The 16,491-nt window shown below is 45.1% G+C and overlaps 1 protein-coding gene across 7 annotated transcripts in view; it reads left to right on the top strand.

Annotated features, from left to right (window-relative positions):
• Positions 1–16,491, top strand: part of LOC138492125 (oxaloacetate tautomerase fahd2, mitochondrial) — a 237,694-nt gene that overhangs the window by 59,050 nt on the left and 162,153 nt on the right. For all 7 annotated transcript variants that reach the window (XM_069619106.1, XM_069619105.1, XM_069619108.1 and 4 more), the window contains one exon: positions 51–325. In XM_069619106.1, the coding sequence (XP_069475207.1) occupies positions 57–325 (269 nt within the window). In that variant the 5' untranslated portion in view covers positions 51–56. The remainder of the gene's footprint in view (positions 1–50; positions 326–16,491) is intronic.

Genomic DNA, 16,491 nt, shown 5'->3' with positions numbered 1-16,491 from the left:
ATAAAGAGATTGTACCCTTGGTTCTTCTCTTGTTTGAATTTATTTTCCAGATCTCAATGTGGTTCCTGTGCCAAACCTGGCTGAGCTCTGTACAGAGGTTCTCTAGTCCAATTGCATCTTCGGTGAGGAGAGGAATCTGCCAGCTCCCCAGTGCCAGCATGAGACTTGTCCAGTTTCAAAGCCCAAACTCTGGCGGACCCAGAATTGGAATAGAAGAGAAGGATGGAGGAGATATTATCGACTTAAATGCCTTTGATTCATCGCTTCCCCGGAATATGAGAGCCTTTCTGGAAGAAGGGGGCACAGCATTAGAAGCCGCAAAAAGGTATCAATGCCTTAAATATTATCTTAAATATTTTGAGTGTGTTCATTTGTGCCATATCGACTAGTCCTTCCCCCATAATTACACTCAAGGTCTCCAGACTCGGACCTCCTGCATACAAGAAACGAGCATCACCATCAATCCAGAATGGTTTAACATGAACCCAAGGATCATACATGAAATTGATTGTTATTTATTTGTATCCCCCTCCGCAATGCATTTCAGCAGTGATTATTTGTTGTCAGCCCACGCGTAGGGGGAAAGGTCCAATTTGCAATTTATTTGATTCTAAAATTCGGGCCTTCTCACATGGTACATGGTGCAGTACACGGTTGAAAAACAACGTATGATTCTCTGAAAATCTGATGGCTCACTTCTCTGCTCTGCATAGAACAGCTATCCTTTACTGCTTCTCTCTATATTCATTGGCCTGTCATATTAAATGTTCTGGCATTTCAGTGCTTGGGTTCTACTTTAGCAAGTTGGGGGTCTTACAGTTTCAATACCTCCTAAACAAATTAAATCTACACAATGTGATTCATTCAGTCTTTATTATGTGGTTCTGGACACCTCCCGGATTCCCCTTCCTCCCTCTATTCATTTCCTTTGCCTCTTCCTTTCTCTGTTCCATCACATGTTGCTGTGACAACATGACATCTCCCAAGGACTAAAAGAAGAGTAAGTCTTCATTTGATTTCTTGAATCCATCTGCTGTTACAATGTGACTTATATGTGGTTCTGTGCTTGCCATAATCTGCATCACTCTAATGTTAGTCGCCACCAATATGTTATGCCGGAGGGGAGTAATTTTGCAGTGTGAAAAACTCGGTCTACAAATAACTGGAATTCTTTCCCACGGAACAGAGGTGCATTATTACTCTTGACTACTAGGAGAATTACATAGGCTGTGATTTCAGGAATCGCGGCAACAGCTGATTTTGATAATACCAGTTGAATGTCAGTGTCGCCAGAGTGTTAATCTTGAATTACTAGGAGATATGGCCCTAAAGAAAGAACAAAACATTCTGCAGCAACTTCCTCCCAGGTGACCTCTGGGAAAGGCGCTATCTGCAATGGCTGAAATTTGAGTAGGAAGAGGGCGCACAGCTATGTACTCTGTGATTTAGTAAATTTACTCCATGCAAACTTATTATTATTAAAAGAATTGCTTAGTAGGGCGCAGCCCACTAAATAGTGCCTCCGTGCTGGGCTCTCGTAATGAACTGAAGAAAAAGGACCTAGGCTGATTAGCCATCGGTGTGGGCCGCACACCTGTAATTACCACGAATGGTTAAATGCTTTATATTATACTTTGTCAAAAAATATCTAATGAAGAGTCGAACACAGTTGAAAATGATTTTGAAATTATTGTCTTTAATCCACTGCTATGTGAATTAATAAAAGCTTGTCATTGGTTAAGAATCACCAATTTGTAATTTGCTGTTTTGTAGGCAAACGATAACCCTGTGGCTAATGCATTTCGGAAAACCTAGTTTCCTTCTTCAGAGCCGGGTAAATCTATTCAGGATTACTTAAATTGTTCTACCATCATCAAAAAAATCAAAAATTATACATTCATATTTCAATAGACGTATTGCAAGAACATTGAAAAATACAGGGTACCGACAGGGGACAAAAACGATTGACAAATAACACGTAAAGAGAAAGAGAAAACAACATATGCCGCTGTTAGTGACTTGTGTAAAAATACCTATAAATTTATGCAAGATCCATATTTAACTTATTCCTTGCACACTCATAATGTAATAATGAAACTTGATAATGATGAAACTTGTTCCACGTGTTATTACAGCATAGAGAACCAACTACCCAATCTTCTCCGTAGTCTTAAGGATCATTATACATTTTGTCTAGTCAATCTGTATTTATTCACGCTGGTAGTTAAACTAAACATTGTCGGCTCTCACCAAATGTTATATATATCTGTTCTTCCTTATGTCGTATGCGTGCACTAACCTGCCAGTGCTTCTGTATCCCAGGCGCGATTAGCGGCGCTGGTCAGCGTTGTCGGATGCGTTTGTGCAACGCTGAAAAAAAGTTAAATAGTTTGAGTTGAAAGCGTGCTTTAACGTGTTTGTGCTGATAAGGAGCACTGCTGCTCTTGGTTCTTGTTATTTCATAGTGCTTACCTAAAGAGCTTTGTTATCGGTAAAGCGTCCTTTCGTGCCTTTCCTTCGGAGCTGCTCCCAGTCCCGGGTGTCACAGAAAAGTAAAGCGTTGTCTAGGCAACGTGTATATCTAAAATGGCCGCTCGCAGTCGAGCCCGACGGCCATATTGGTGTGGGCATCTCTCTGGTGCTTAATGCAAATTGCTGTGCTCTCTCTCTGTAATCTGTTAATCAATTAGATGGTGGGTGTCAGGTACCTAAAAACGAATTGTAGTTGTAATTTGTCTATGTGCAAAATATGCTGCAATTACTATCAATAAATGAGTGACGAGGTACGTGTATGATGCGTGAATGCTACGGAGTGTGTAATAAAGTTATGGTGTTGCATGATATGCTAGTCGGTGCCTGTGTGAGTGAGTAATGCTCGTAGGTGATGATCTGCTCAAAGACAGGAGATACTTGAAAAAAATGTTTTATATATCTGAACCGTCCAATCTCTATCACTCATGCAAAATGTAAGTGTGTGAAATATTAATTGCGGAGCACCCTTCCTGTACGTGATTGACAAAAGATACCAGTCTAACTGAAACATAGTGCAGTACTTGTAAAAACAGGATTCATTGAGAGTAACAATACATGCTGCAGTTAAATGGTGCTAGGCAAAATGCAAAGTCTTTAAAGAAAACAATTCAGGTCGAATTCATCGTTAATTCCTCTTGGTGATAACGCTTCTAGTCTATCAATCCAGTATGCTTCTCTCTGTTGCCTCATTTTTTTAATGTCTCTAGGGGTTTTGTCAATTAGTTCAAGTACCTGGAATCTGAGTTGTGAGATGTTATGCTTTTTCTCATTGAAATGTTTTGCCACCGCTGAGTTGGTATTATTGTTGCGTATACATGATTTGTGTTAATTAATACGTATACGTAGTTTTCGTCCTGTTTCACCAACGTAATATATACCACAAGGGCAACGTATACAATATACGCAATTTTCTGTGTTGCAGGTTGCTTGACATTTTAGTGTAATCTTTTCTTCTGTGTAGGGATGTACCACTGTACCTCCTTTTATTATGCTGTTACAATTCCCACAGTTTAAGCATGGGTAAGTTCCAGTTCTTTTTGTTACTGTGCTTCTTCTGGGTGTGTCTTCTCGTGTGTTAACAAGTAGGTCTCTCAGGTTGTTTGATCTTTGGTATGCAAATACTGGTGGAGCAGAAAAAAGATCTTTGGTTCTTTCATCTTTAGTCAGTATTTGCCAATGTTTATTGATGCATCTCTTAATTTGTGTACTCTGAGTAGAAAATCTTGATACGTATACCAATGATGGTGATGTTGGTTTGCTTTTTGGCATAAGGATGCTGGCTCTTGTTTTTGTCGCTACCTTCGCTGTTGCTGTTGGTATATCCTCTTTATGATATCCCCGATCTTCAAGCTTCTTACTCAATCTAATTAACTCTTGTTCGAACTCACTTTGATCACTGATTATCCTTTTGAGACGCAACATCTGACCATAGGGCAAATTCTGTAGTGTGTTTTGTGGATGAAAGCTCATCCGATGTAGTAAATTGTTTCTATCTGTTGGTTTGGTGAATAATGATGTTTTAATCTGTTGATTATGTACATTGACTTGAATGTCCAGGTAATGAATTCCAGGATTCCCTATCTCGAAGGTGAATTGTATTAGATGGTCTATACTGTTGATGTACTGAAGAAACTCATCTAGCAACTCTCTCGTGTCTTGCCATATGCAGATAATATCGTCGATGTATCGTATCCACAATTTTATTTTGTCTTTCCACTCTGTTTTTTGTAGAATATGTGACATTTCAAATTGGTACATAAAGCTGTTTGCGTAAGACGGTGCCATAGTTGCACCCATGGCTGTGCCTGACGTTTGTATGTAGTACTCATTCTTGTATTTGAAATACGAGTTAGCTGAGATGAACATCAGCAAAGACATTATGAATTCTTTGACTGCTCCTATGTTGCCTTCTCGTAACAAGAGCCACTCTACCGCTTCTTGCCCCAAATCGTGAGGGATGCTGGTATAAAGACTTGTCACGTCTATTGTGAAAAGGATATCATTCCCAGTTAATTGTATGTTCTCAAGTATGTTAAGGAAATGTGTACTGTCTTTCACATAAGTTTCTGTTTTCTGTATGATAGGGTTAAAAAAATAATCAATGTAGGTTCCACGTGGCTGTAGTATACCTCCTGTGGCAGCTACGATTGATCTTCCCGGTGGATTTGTTAAACCTTTATGTATTTTTGGTAGAAGATACAAATGTGGAGTAGTTGGTTTCTGTGTCAATAGGAATGCTTTGGTCTTTTTTGTGATCATACCTTCTTCTTCTGCTCTGGTTAATATCTTTGGTGGGATCTTGTTCCATCTTTGCGTAAACTGTGTGGTCATCCAATTGTCTCCTACATTCCTGTTCATACTCATAAGTGTTTTGGATCACCAAAGCACCGCCTTTGTCTGCTGGTTTTATGGATATATTATCGTCAGAGTAAAGATTGCGTATTATGGAGCTCCATATTTGATTTTCTTTAGATCAGAGATAACCATTCTTTCAAAGATGTCTATGGCTGGTACACTGATGGGTGGTGTAAAAATACTCTTTGGTTTGAACTCAACTAGTTCTGTTCCCTCTTTATGAGGAGACTCATGTTCCATTTCAGCAAAAAAAACTTTTCATTTCAATTTTCTGGTTAATTTGTGAAGTTCGACCTTGGTACTGAATAGGTTAGTGCCAAACGTAGATACAAATTTCAAACCCTTCTGTAGTACTCGTTCTTCATGTTGGCTCAAAATACGGTTTGAGATGTTAACCACTAAGTTGTGCGAGCTTGGAATCTCGTCTGTACTCCTGGCCCTTTTCCTCTTCCCCCTCCTCGTTCGCTTGCGTTTGGGTGTCGGTCTAAAAAAGAAGCCGGATGCGGCACTCTACTGCATGTGCTTGGTCGTTCGGTTCCACCTGCTGCACCCTCTGGTTCTGTTGCTGTTTGTGGTTGCTGGGCGTGATGTCCGTCTCTGCTAGAGTCCGTGTCTGAACTACTATTATCTGAGTTAGGGTTGGGATTCCTTGTTCGTTGTGGCTGATTTTGATATTTATCATCCCACGTGTAAACTTCGTCTCTTAAGTAGTCCAGTGTGTCTCGTCTGAACTTTCTTATTTTTCTTGCTTCAAGATCTGTTTTGTACCCCTCAAGCTTGTTGTTGATGTCTGAAAGTATATTCTTGAATGTTTCCTCACTCGTTAGTTCTGTTATCTCTGTGCTGAGATCTTTAATTTCTTGCTCTAGACCAAGCAAATTCGATGAGAGTTCCTTGATAGTCAATAGAATTAAATCAAGAGAGCACTTGTTTAGTATTTTTTCCCACTTTTGGACAAATTCTTTGCTTTCCTTGCAAAGGGTGGGTTTTAATCAGATTCTTAAACCTTGTGGTATTCTTTGCGCCTTGTAATAGTGACCTAAAGTGATAGCATGTAATTTTCGATTAATGGTCTTCCTGATGATGTATTCCAACTGCTTGATTTTTTTGTTTGGATCTGTATCCTGCAATGGCTCCACTGTGATTTTATGAGTAAATCTTTGGTAGACATGGCAGGCTTGTAAAGTGGCCTAAACAAACATGTTAAATGTCGGGAACCACACCTTTTTGACTCATCAATCTCTTGCTAGTCCCTACTCCCCAAGTCTTTGATCTGCATTGTCAACTAGCTTTTGTCTACCTTTTTAGTGGGATAAATTACTGTTTTTAGCAGGAGCTGTTATGTCATTATCGGCAGCTCTCCCTGTAAGGTTTGCCTCTTTCTATTCAGTCCTGGCCTAACCTTGTGGATTTCGTTTACATGTTTCCTTCATTGTGACTGTGTCCACTCCTTCACAAGGAGCACTGCAGGGTCTTGCTTAGGTATGATCACAAGGTTTCTTAGGGACACAGTGAGTGTCTTGGCCCGACATATTCCAAGAAGCATTCCACATAGATCATACTTTGACTCGCACAAAAGGGATTCCTTGATTTCAATTATCATCCACTGTCCCAGATATTAGTTTGCTTGCAACTACTTCCCAGTTCCCAAATAAAGCAATCTGTGAAGCAGTGTTATCTGAGTTAAGGCAACTGTTCCAAAACTCTTTGCTGCAAATAGTTTAGATTTATGCACAAGTCTAGATAATCTGCTCATATATAAAACACGCAGTCCTCTACAAGAAGTTAGAACGGGTTGAGCAGATTCTAGAATATTAGCTGATCTATATAATCATCTGGTTATTTGCTCATATGGGATTTGCAATTGAGAGCCTCTTGTAGTTTGAGTTGGAAGTTGATCGAACTGCAACAATTTTCTGATTGCACAGGAAGTGTTTTTGATCCGATAACCATGTGGTGTCATATAGAGAACTTGTATGATTATTATCAAGCTATCTCTTAAGTGACTCAATATGTAAACGCATTCTTGCCCCAGTTCCACGAATCCAGTTTGCGCTGGAAGTCAGCTTTTAAACTATGGAAACCCATGGACCAGTCCGGCTCCCAATCAATCTTCTTAAACAATGTACAGCATTTTCCTAGACAGACAATCTATTTCAACATTACCTACCCAATACGGTTTATCAGGGGGGCATTTGGGTTCTTTAACTGCCTTTTTTATGTATAGCACTCCCTTCTTCCTTAACACAGTACCCACTTCTGACCAAAAACCCAGTTCTAATCTCATTAGTTCTACCATGGTAGCTTGAGGCAACTTCAGGATTGCCCGCCAAAACTTCCTTTCCACCTTTTTTTAACCATCAATAGTCATTCATATTTATGGCTACCAGGCTGTAAGAGATAGCTAGGCAGAAACTCTGCTTATAAAGCATAATCATTCCTTGCATACTATATTCAGCAGTATCAAATGCAAACTTTCGAATAAGAGCAGTTAATAACAGCTTTACAGCACTTTTCAGCGATCAACACAACATCTTTCCCACCTTGTCCGAACACCAGTCCCAGATAGTTCTATTCATGAACTCAATCCTGCCCTTGATTAAATGAATAGGGGTCTTCCTACAGCCTTTGCTGCCAAAAGACATGCATTTTTGTCTTTCCTACATTCAAGACCAAATTGTCGCTCGCATAAGTTCGAGGGCAGTTCTACGCAGCCCCACATATGTATGGTCAAATATTACAATATTGTCCGTGTAGGAAACCATTCAACGCGTTTCTCTCCAATTTTGGAATTTTTTGCCAGACAATTAAGAGCTCTAAAATGACCAGGTAGATCTGCCAAACATCGTTGGAACAATATGGGGGCAGCGCACATCCCTGTTTAACTCCAGGATTGGTCTGGATAGGTTCCGTGCTGACCCACCCTGCTGTCCAGCTTCACTTGTACCTGGGTTTCATCATGCAGTTGCATAAGAATCAGCACAAGCCATGCAGGAATGCCATAATCCATCAATTTAGACCACAATTCCGAACGTTCAACAGTATTGAAGGCCGTATTGAAGGCTGCCTTCAGATCTACTTAAAGCACATACAAGGGAGGTCTAGCTTTCAACTATGTCTCACGAAAGAGTGCATCATGGAGCAAGTTGTTATGGGTGGTTGCAGAGCCTCTTTTAAAACCTGTTTGAAATATTCCCAGTATTGCCTTCAAGTCAACCCATTTTTGGAGTTCGTGCAAAAGCAGGGTTGCAAATATTTTGCTAGTCCCGTCTTACATGGATAGTAAACTATATTTCAAGTGCGATGTTCAAATACCTTCTTTAAACACTGGAATTAATATTGTGCATCTCCAAGACGATGGGATTAATTTTATGCACGTACCTTATTAAATAAACCCAACAGGATGAAAGCCCATTTTTCAGGATGTTATTTTAACACAACATTGGCCAGGCCTTTAGGCTCATGGTGGGCCTTTTAAGGTTTCTTGTACATAGCTCAATATCTAAGCTATCAAAAGTTCAAAAGGCACCGCCATTCTGCGTTCACCCCAGGAAGATCGCTTATTTTCACTATAGTAGGTATTTTTTCCAAACGTTTTCAGGAGTAGGATTCACAGTGCGTTTATCAGGATTACCTTTTAAGCACCCAAGAGTTTCCCCAGATACACTTGGTATTTCTCCCTGCTAATACTTGTATCATTTGTTGCCATCGGGCATTCCTAATGGAATATTTGCGATGCTTTATCCAGTTTGATTACTTGTTTCTTATTTTCTTAATAGTAAGGACACTCTCTATGTAATCTTTGCAAGATTTTTTAACCATTGGCATCCCCCTTCTTACCAGGCATTAGTTTTTAATATTTCTGCATCACAGTTGTTTAAAATTTCATTACCCGCTTTAAAGATATAGGTACATTTTGCAGACAGTTCAGCGATCTACTCTTCCATATCATTGGCAGTCATGTCTAAAGTCCGGAGGAGAACCTACACTTCTATCCTTGAAAATCTACTAATTTTGTCCAGATTTTCAACCAACCAACTAATCCTGTTTCCTCTGATTTGCTATGCCAGATGCAAGGGCAACTGCAACCTGGCTCTAGCTATTTTCGTTTAGACAAACTTGTAAGATTATAGCACTATGATCCCTTGCACTGCTATGGATAAAATCAAATTTTCTAACCCAATTGATCAGGTAAACACTACAGTAGAAATAGTCCAGCGTTGCCGGTTTATTCCCACAGTGCCAAGAGTACCCTCCTGGCACATCTCCTAGTCTGCCCAATCACCATGAACAATCCCCATTTATTCCCCATTTATTCACAAATTGGCAACCACAATCTGCCCTGCTTGTTAGATCTAGCTTGACGCAACTCACATTTTGCCACTACCCAACCAGTGTCCTCCAAAACATTTGGATTATGGCAATATGCATTCAGATCACTCACAAAAAGGATCAGATCATTCTCATTGTGATGCCAATTTGTGAGAATATTAACAATAGTGTGAATCTGTGAATTTGCCACCCGGGGATCATATACATTCATTAATAGTAACCTACAGACATTACTCACTTCTTCAACATACGTTTCTACAGCTAAAACATGTTTCTCCTGTGAGGGCACAGGAACACAGCAAGCATGTGCCGTACATCTCAGACCAATAACAAGACCACCATAAGGACAGTCTGTGAGGCCCTTTAAAGCCAAATTATTAAAAATGTGAAAACCGTCCATAACCAATTCAGAGTTCAACCAACATTCTTGCAACATAAAAATGATTCCCTTTTAATCATTTGTGTGAGCAAGAAGAATTTAACAACTAATAGTGCCCATGAGTATTGCAAGTGAGAATGCCTTTTTCATGGGTAAGACGTGGGAATAGATGGAAAGAACTTGGATAACCAATTCCACCCTTGCTGGAAACCAACCCGCTCCTTTTGCATGACAGTTTACAGGTTGAGATGGCATGCTCCGCTCACCGGGGTTCTCGTGTTTGTTTGCCTTTTCACAATCTTCAGAGCTCCCTTAGTTAAATCAAAACAGAGTTTAAGAAATGTAGCATTTTGTGACTTAATCATCTCTGCTATTTTCTCAGAGACACAATGCACTTGCGTTGTTCTTCAAAGGCTTTTCAGAGATCTCTATCAATTCAAAGTCATTTGATTCCAGAACTCTCAAGGACGGAATCAACTGCAGCAAATGCAGAAAGACTGAGCACTTGGTTAGCTGGCTCTGCTGTTAGAGTAGAGACTAGTCACAATAACATTTGGGATCAATCAACCCAGCTTTCTTATCAATCCCTGTTGCATGTGTGGGAACCTTCTTCTGCACTACCAATTCCGCAATCGACTGATCCAGTGTCTAGCATCTTTCCACAGTAATCCTACAACTAGAGTCTACCCGTGTATCCATCTCGGGCTCTTCCTCCCTCCGAGGTTTGCTGCCCTCCCAGGTACTTTCAGAATCCAGCTCATCAGAGTACTGTCCTTTTTAGCCTCTCTTCTTTTTCCTACTGACTTTTTTTCTTGGCGCTTTTTGTAGAAATAGCCGCTGAAACAACCTCCTCCTGCCACCGTCGGCAGATTTGGGCTTTTCCCCAATTCAGCCTTTTTGGGCTTTAGTGATATTTTGCTGTTTTTAACTTTTGCCTCGGTTTCCTGGTGAGATATATTTCAGAGGAGTCGGCACGCTCTTCAGTAGCAGAAATAATTATTTCCTCCCCATTTCCATTCCTGCCATCCTCGTTTGCTAGGGGAATTCAATTTTCTGGTAAATTTCCATTACTCAGGGGGACTTAATATTAGAAAAGCCAGGCGTAGATTTGTCTGGAACTACAAGTCTAATAGCTGTAATATTGTCATGATGCCTACCCCCGGGCATCCGGATCAAGCCCATCAGCCCCGGGAGCAGGCATCCAGACATTTACAAAAACCCCAGCATCCCCAGCTAGGGGCTGTCTGGGTTCAGTCCTGGCGCCGTAGGCACCAGGCTCATAGACATTACTTACCTCATGCAGACCATGCTGCAAATAAATCCAAGCCAACGTGAGGCCTGGATGGGACTATTTTACTACAGGGACTATTTTTTACTCGGGTGTGGTCCTGGGGAACTTCATTCCTGGGACAACTTTGGAGGCCATTTAAACCACGCCCGAACAGCAGCACATGCTTAGAGTTATTCTGCATCCAGCAGCGTGACTCACCGTGCCTGCAGCCAGCATCCAGTCTTTTGCCACGCCCGCGTGCCTGCAGCCAGCATCCAGTCTTCTGCCACGCCCGCCTCGAATCCGGAGCTCCTAGAATAAAGAGGAAGAAAAGGACAAGGTTAGAAAACAAACTTATTTCAAATTCCTCACCTGATTCCGGATCCATTTCATCTCCCGACCTGGAAAGTACATCAGTCCTACTCACCAGTTCTCACAGCATCTTTCGATCCGGCACTGTCCATCATTTCTTCGCCGTACTCCGGCATCTAGGGGCACAAGAATAACAAAGTGAGCCAAGAGAATCAACAAATACCTCTTACCACCATAGACTTACCTGATTTACCACCGGCGGTATTATTCTCCATATCTTCATATGCCGCATCTGTAAAGAGGGAGAAAAACAACACGTTAACGCATGCAATAGTTACCGGACAGCGTTGGGTAACAAAGACTCTTACCTGAATGCCAGCAGCAGCTACGAGACCTTCTTCTCACAAACTCAGTTGCAACTTAAGGAAGGAAGGGGACAAGAGTGAACATCGGGCACATTGAACTCTTTGAACTTGATACTTACCAATCCCGCCTGAGACCTCAGAGTCAATGCTTACCGGAACTCTCCCAACGCCTTCAAACCAGTGAAGTAACTGGTATCTACGCGCCCCTGCAAGACACGCAGGATGAAGAGCTCATCTTTTACAAACATAAGGTGAGGTTACTAAGGGGATATCGGAGGTGATTAGTGGGGGAGAGCGAGAACAGTTGGGAGGCCATCACTAAAACCCACAGGTGGCTAATCCCTGTCTCCACTTGCAGGAAAATACTTCTTCGGGTCCAGCAGAAAAGACTAGGCGGGCCAGTCCAGACATTCATCTCTGCACTACGCATCACGTTGACGGAGACTGCAGCTGTCTGGGTCCGATCGACACCCCTGTGGGGTCCAGGTGAGCGTAACAAATGTTATCATGTACAGATTAATCTTCATTCATTTTGCCACACAGCTTCTACAAGATTTCGATTGCAAACTGGATTTCGATTGCGAACTGAAGTGTGGAAATGGCTGTTTGCTGTTAGCAATTGCTCTCTCGAGTTGCAGTCGACTCCTCTGCATCATCATTTTCCACAAGCAGTGCTGATGAGGTATGTAACCTGCCCCCAGTATCCTGATTACCCTGCTTCGAAGGGATTGGTTCCTCCTGCATATTCCACATCTATGACAGGTAATCACCCCAGCTGTGCTGATTTAGAAAATTTTCTGTGTCGAAGACTTCGATACGCTGTCCTCGAGGGCCTCCGTCGAGCCGACATCACCAGATATTATAAGTAGGACGCACAACGCCCGTAGCCTCAGTTCTGTTTTTTTCTGTGAACGTGTTCGCCTCAGAGATATTGGCGCGCCTCGGTTCTTCTGATATCTATCGGTTCTTTGAACTTGGTTTGTGAAATTATCATGTTGTCTTCTTCTACCCCGCGGTCAGGATTCAAGAAGTGTCGGGACTGCGGTTCCAAGATGTCACTTACGGACCCGCACAACGACTGCCTCTGGTGCCTCAGCGAGGACCACACCACCGATGACTGTGACGAATGCCAGTCTTTGACATCAAAGGCCTTGCGAGAGTGAAGAAAAGAAACAGCTGTCGGTAGGTAGGGTTTCCAAGCCCCGAAAGTCTAAATCCGCTGGGCTTTCGTTGAGGGACGACTCTCCGCATCGTCGGAGTAAGTCCAGGGGGTCTCGGTCCCGGAGTGGTTCCCGCCATTCCTCTGCCTCCTCGAGGCATTCGCGGAAGGGCCGTCACCGGTCGCCTTCCCGGTCCTCATCCGCGGACTCCGCCAGACGGCGGGTTGCTTGTATCAACAAGCATTCCTCTCCTGCGGAATGGGATGCATTTCGTACGGAGATGATGGCGATTTTCCAATCGCAGGGCTCCGTCCCGTCCGCGCCTTCGAAAGAAGCTGGCAGGGAACATGCTAGGGCCACCGTTCGCACGCCTTCGGGCTCGGGCGGTCGGCGCGATCATCGGGAACCTTCGAGGTCCCGGTCAGACAAGGTGGATCGCTCTAGCCATGCCCGCTCCAGGTCCCGGTTCTCGACGCCCTCGAGACCGGTAGAGCCTGTGAGGTCTCCTAAGAAGAGGTCGACTCCATCGGTGCCATGTCTGTCGAGGAACTCTCTCAAGGCTCCGCCTCTGAGGAAGTCATCGGCGCCGAGGCCGTCAAAGGACACGCTCGGGGCACCGCCCTCGAGGTCTGTGTCGAAGCCATTGGCGCCACGCTCGACACCAATTTCACCAGGTAACCCATGCATCGGTGGAAACTCTGAGGAAGGCCCTGAAGAAGTCGGTAAGGCCTGTATTTGAGCCTTTTTCAGTGCCCTCATCCAGAGATTTGTTCCAGCCTCTGGATTACATCTCTGAGGTGGATGAAGGGTCTGAGGAAGGTTTGGTGCCTGATGAGGTTCCTGATGACCTGTTATCTGGTCATAGCCAGTTGGAAGACCTGCGTCAGTCTTTGCACGATGCCAGTGGTCTTGATATCTCCCCGCAGGTTGAGTTTGGCAGGCCTGATCCTGGTACGCATGCGAATCTTCGTACAGGCGACTCATGTCGAGGGTGACGGAGTACTTGGGTGGTCTGCGCCACCAGTGGATTTTCTGCAAGATGACCTGACAGATATCCTTGACCAAGGTCCACCCACTGACCCGGTGCTGCCATTTCATATGGCTTTACAGAGAAGGGTGGCGGCGGCTTGGACTGCTCCGGAGAGTCTCCCGGCAGTGAGCAAGTCGTTGCCGAAAAAATACCGTCCAGCAAGTAGCGACCCCTGCTACTTGACGACGCACCCCACTCCGGAGAGTTTGGTGGTGCAGGCGGCTACGGCCCCGGCAAAGCAGGCGTCATACCGTACCATCCCTCCTGATAGGGAGGACAAACGTTTTGATGGCTGGGCGAAGAAAGTGGTTTTTTTCAGGGGGTATGGCTTTACAGGCAGCCAACTCTCTGTGTGGCTTAGCACGTTTCACTCACACTCTGTGGAATTGTGTTTCTTTGGCGGCTGAACATATTCCCGAAGGGGAGGAACGGGATGGTTTTCTTTCCCTCATTCAGGATGTCAAGGATGCCATGTGTGAATCCGTTCAGTCGGGTCTGGACATGGCAGACTGTGTCAGCCGGTCCATGGCGGCGAGCACCGTGATGCGCAGATTTGCGTGGTTGCGGAAGTCGGGGTTTGCTCCTGACGTACAAGCCCGACTTCTCAACATGCCCTTTGATGGTGTCCATCTTTTTGGCAGCAAGGCTGACGAGAGCCTTGAGAGGTTGCAGACCTCAAAGGTTGCAGCAAAGTCATTGAGCGCTGCAGTTCGCCAACCTCCGCCTTTTCGTCCTAGGGGACAGCAATGGAGGGGAGGTTCCTTTCGATGCTACTCGTCTTTTGGTAGATCGAGGGGAGCGGCCAGTCAAAGGGGCCAATGTAGGAGTACCAGAGGTGGAAAACGGGGCACTCGAGGTGCCAAAGCCGCTCGAGCAGTTGCCTCTTTGCCCTCAGGCACCGCCGCAGCCGCTTCAGCTCAGTCATGAGGCCATGTCCCATGGTTCGCCGGTTGGGCGAAGGCTGGCGCAGCATCTTGTAGAATGGCGTGCCATTACTTCAGATGTGTAGGTTCTGGAGATCATAGCCCATGGTTACTGTCTTCCTTTCCGGCAAAGGCCTCACGACAATCCACCAGGGAATCTCTCTATGAAGTGTCCGGATCCACTCCTTGCGCAGGAAATCAAAACCCTGCTGGAGAAAGGCGCCATAGAACTGGTGCCTGTAGCAGAGAAGCACAAGGGATGGTATTCCCATATTTATTGATCCCGAAAAAAGATTGGGGATTGAGACCCATCATGGACTTGCGTGGTTTGAACAAGCCCCTCCGGAAGGACAAGTTCAAGATGGTTACTCTCTCTCAAGTCTTCAAGGCCCTTCGACTTCAGGACTGGTTGGTGTCTCTCGACCTCAAGGACGCTTACTTTCATGTGCCGATTCATCCCAAGCACAAGAAGTACCTGAGGTTCGGGGTTGGCGACTCGCACTTTCAGCTTCGGGTCCTGCCGTTCGGATTGACCTCCGCCCTGAGGGTCTTCACCAAGCTCATGGTGGTGGTGGCAGCGTTTCTCAGGAAAGGGGGATTCACATCTACCCCTACCTGGACGATTGGTTGATCAGGGCGCGCTCTCCCGAGCAAGTCCTGGATCATCTGTCAGTCACCTGCCACTCCCTTCACAAGCTGGGCTTCTCCCTCAACTTAAAGAAGTCCCACTTGACACCTACCCAGCGGCTCCAGTACATTGGAGCAGAGCTCGACACATCTCTGGGGCTGTGTTTTCCGCCCCAGGTGAGGGCTCTTCACATTCTGCAGATGGTGAACAAGTTTCAACATGCCCAGAGCCTCCCGGCGTTCGAGTTCTTGAGGTTGCTCGGCCTCATGACATCCTGTATTCTCCTGGTGCCAGGGGCCAGCCTGCGGATGAGATCTCTGCAGTGGGCTCTCAAGATGCAGTGGTCCCAGTCCTCTGGCAGGATGTCGGATCCCGTTCAGGTGCCGCCCTCGGTCGCCCAGGATCTTCTGTGGTGGGCCGTCTAAGGCAATCTGATGAAGGGGGGCTCCATTTTGGCTACCCTGGCCGGTGCTGACGATCGTGACGGACGCATCCCTCACGGGATGGGGAGCTCATGCCAACGAGTTGACAGTCAAAGGTCGTTGGTCTCCGTCGGAATCCAGACTCCATATCAATCTGTTAGAGCTGAGGGCCGTCAGGCTAGCCCTGAAGGCTTTTCTACCGTCTGTGTTGGGGAAGACTGTCCTGATTCTGACGGACAATACAGTGGCCATGCACTACCTCAAAGGTCTTTCTGTCTGTGCAGAGATGCGATGGAGCTCTGGTTCTGGGCCATCCAGCAGGACATTTTGATCTCAGCAGTTCATCTGGCTGGAGACGAAAACGCGACGGCGGACGCTGCTCTGAGCAGGCAAAGCACAGTCCCTCACGAGTGGGAGCTGGCTTGGGAGATTCTCCTGGAGATCTACGCCATTTGGGGGACCCACAATTGGATCTCTTCGCCACCAGTGTCAACCGGACGTGCGAAAGATTCTGCTCGCGGGAATTTCCTCCAAAGGGAGCCTTAGGGGGGGGCGCGTTCGTAGTGGACTGGTCCTTCCCACTGCTGTACGCGTTTCCTCCAGTCCCCGTCATTCCGCAAGTGTTGCAGAGGTTCGGTTCCTGAATTATCATCATTGCTCCGGCATGGGCCAGGAGAACGGAGAACGTGGTACCCGGACCTTCTCGACATGTCCATCTGCCCTCCACGCCGTCTTCCCTACCGAGACGATCTGCTCTCATGAGAGGGCGGTCAGGTTCTCCAT

The sequence above is a fragment of the Ambystoma mexicanum genome, chromosome 10 (assembly GCF_040938575.1).
Source record: "Ambystoma mexicanum isolate Mex_15411 chromosome 10, UKY_AmexF1_1, whole genome shotgun sequence".
NCBI lineage: Eukaryota > Metazoa > Chordata > Amphibia > Caudata > Ambystomatidae > Ambystoma > Ambystoma mexicanum.
This window is presented reverse-complemented; position numbering and strand designations above follow the sequence as displayed.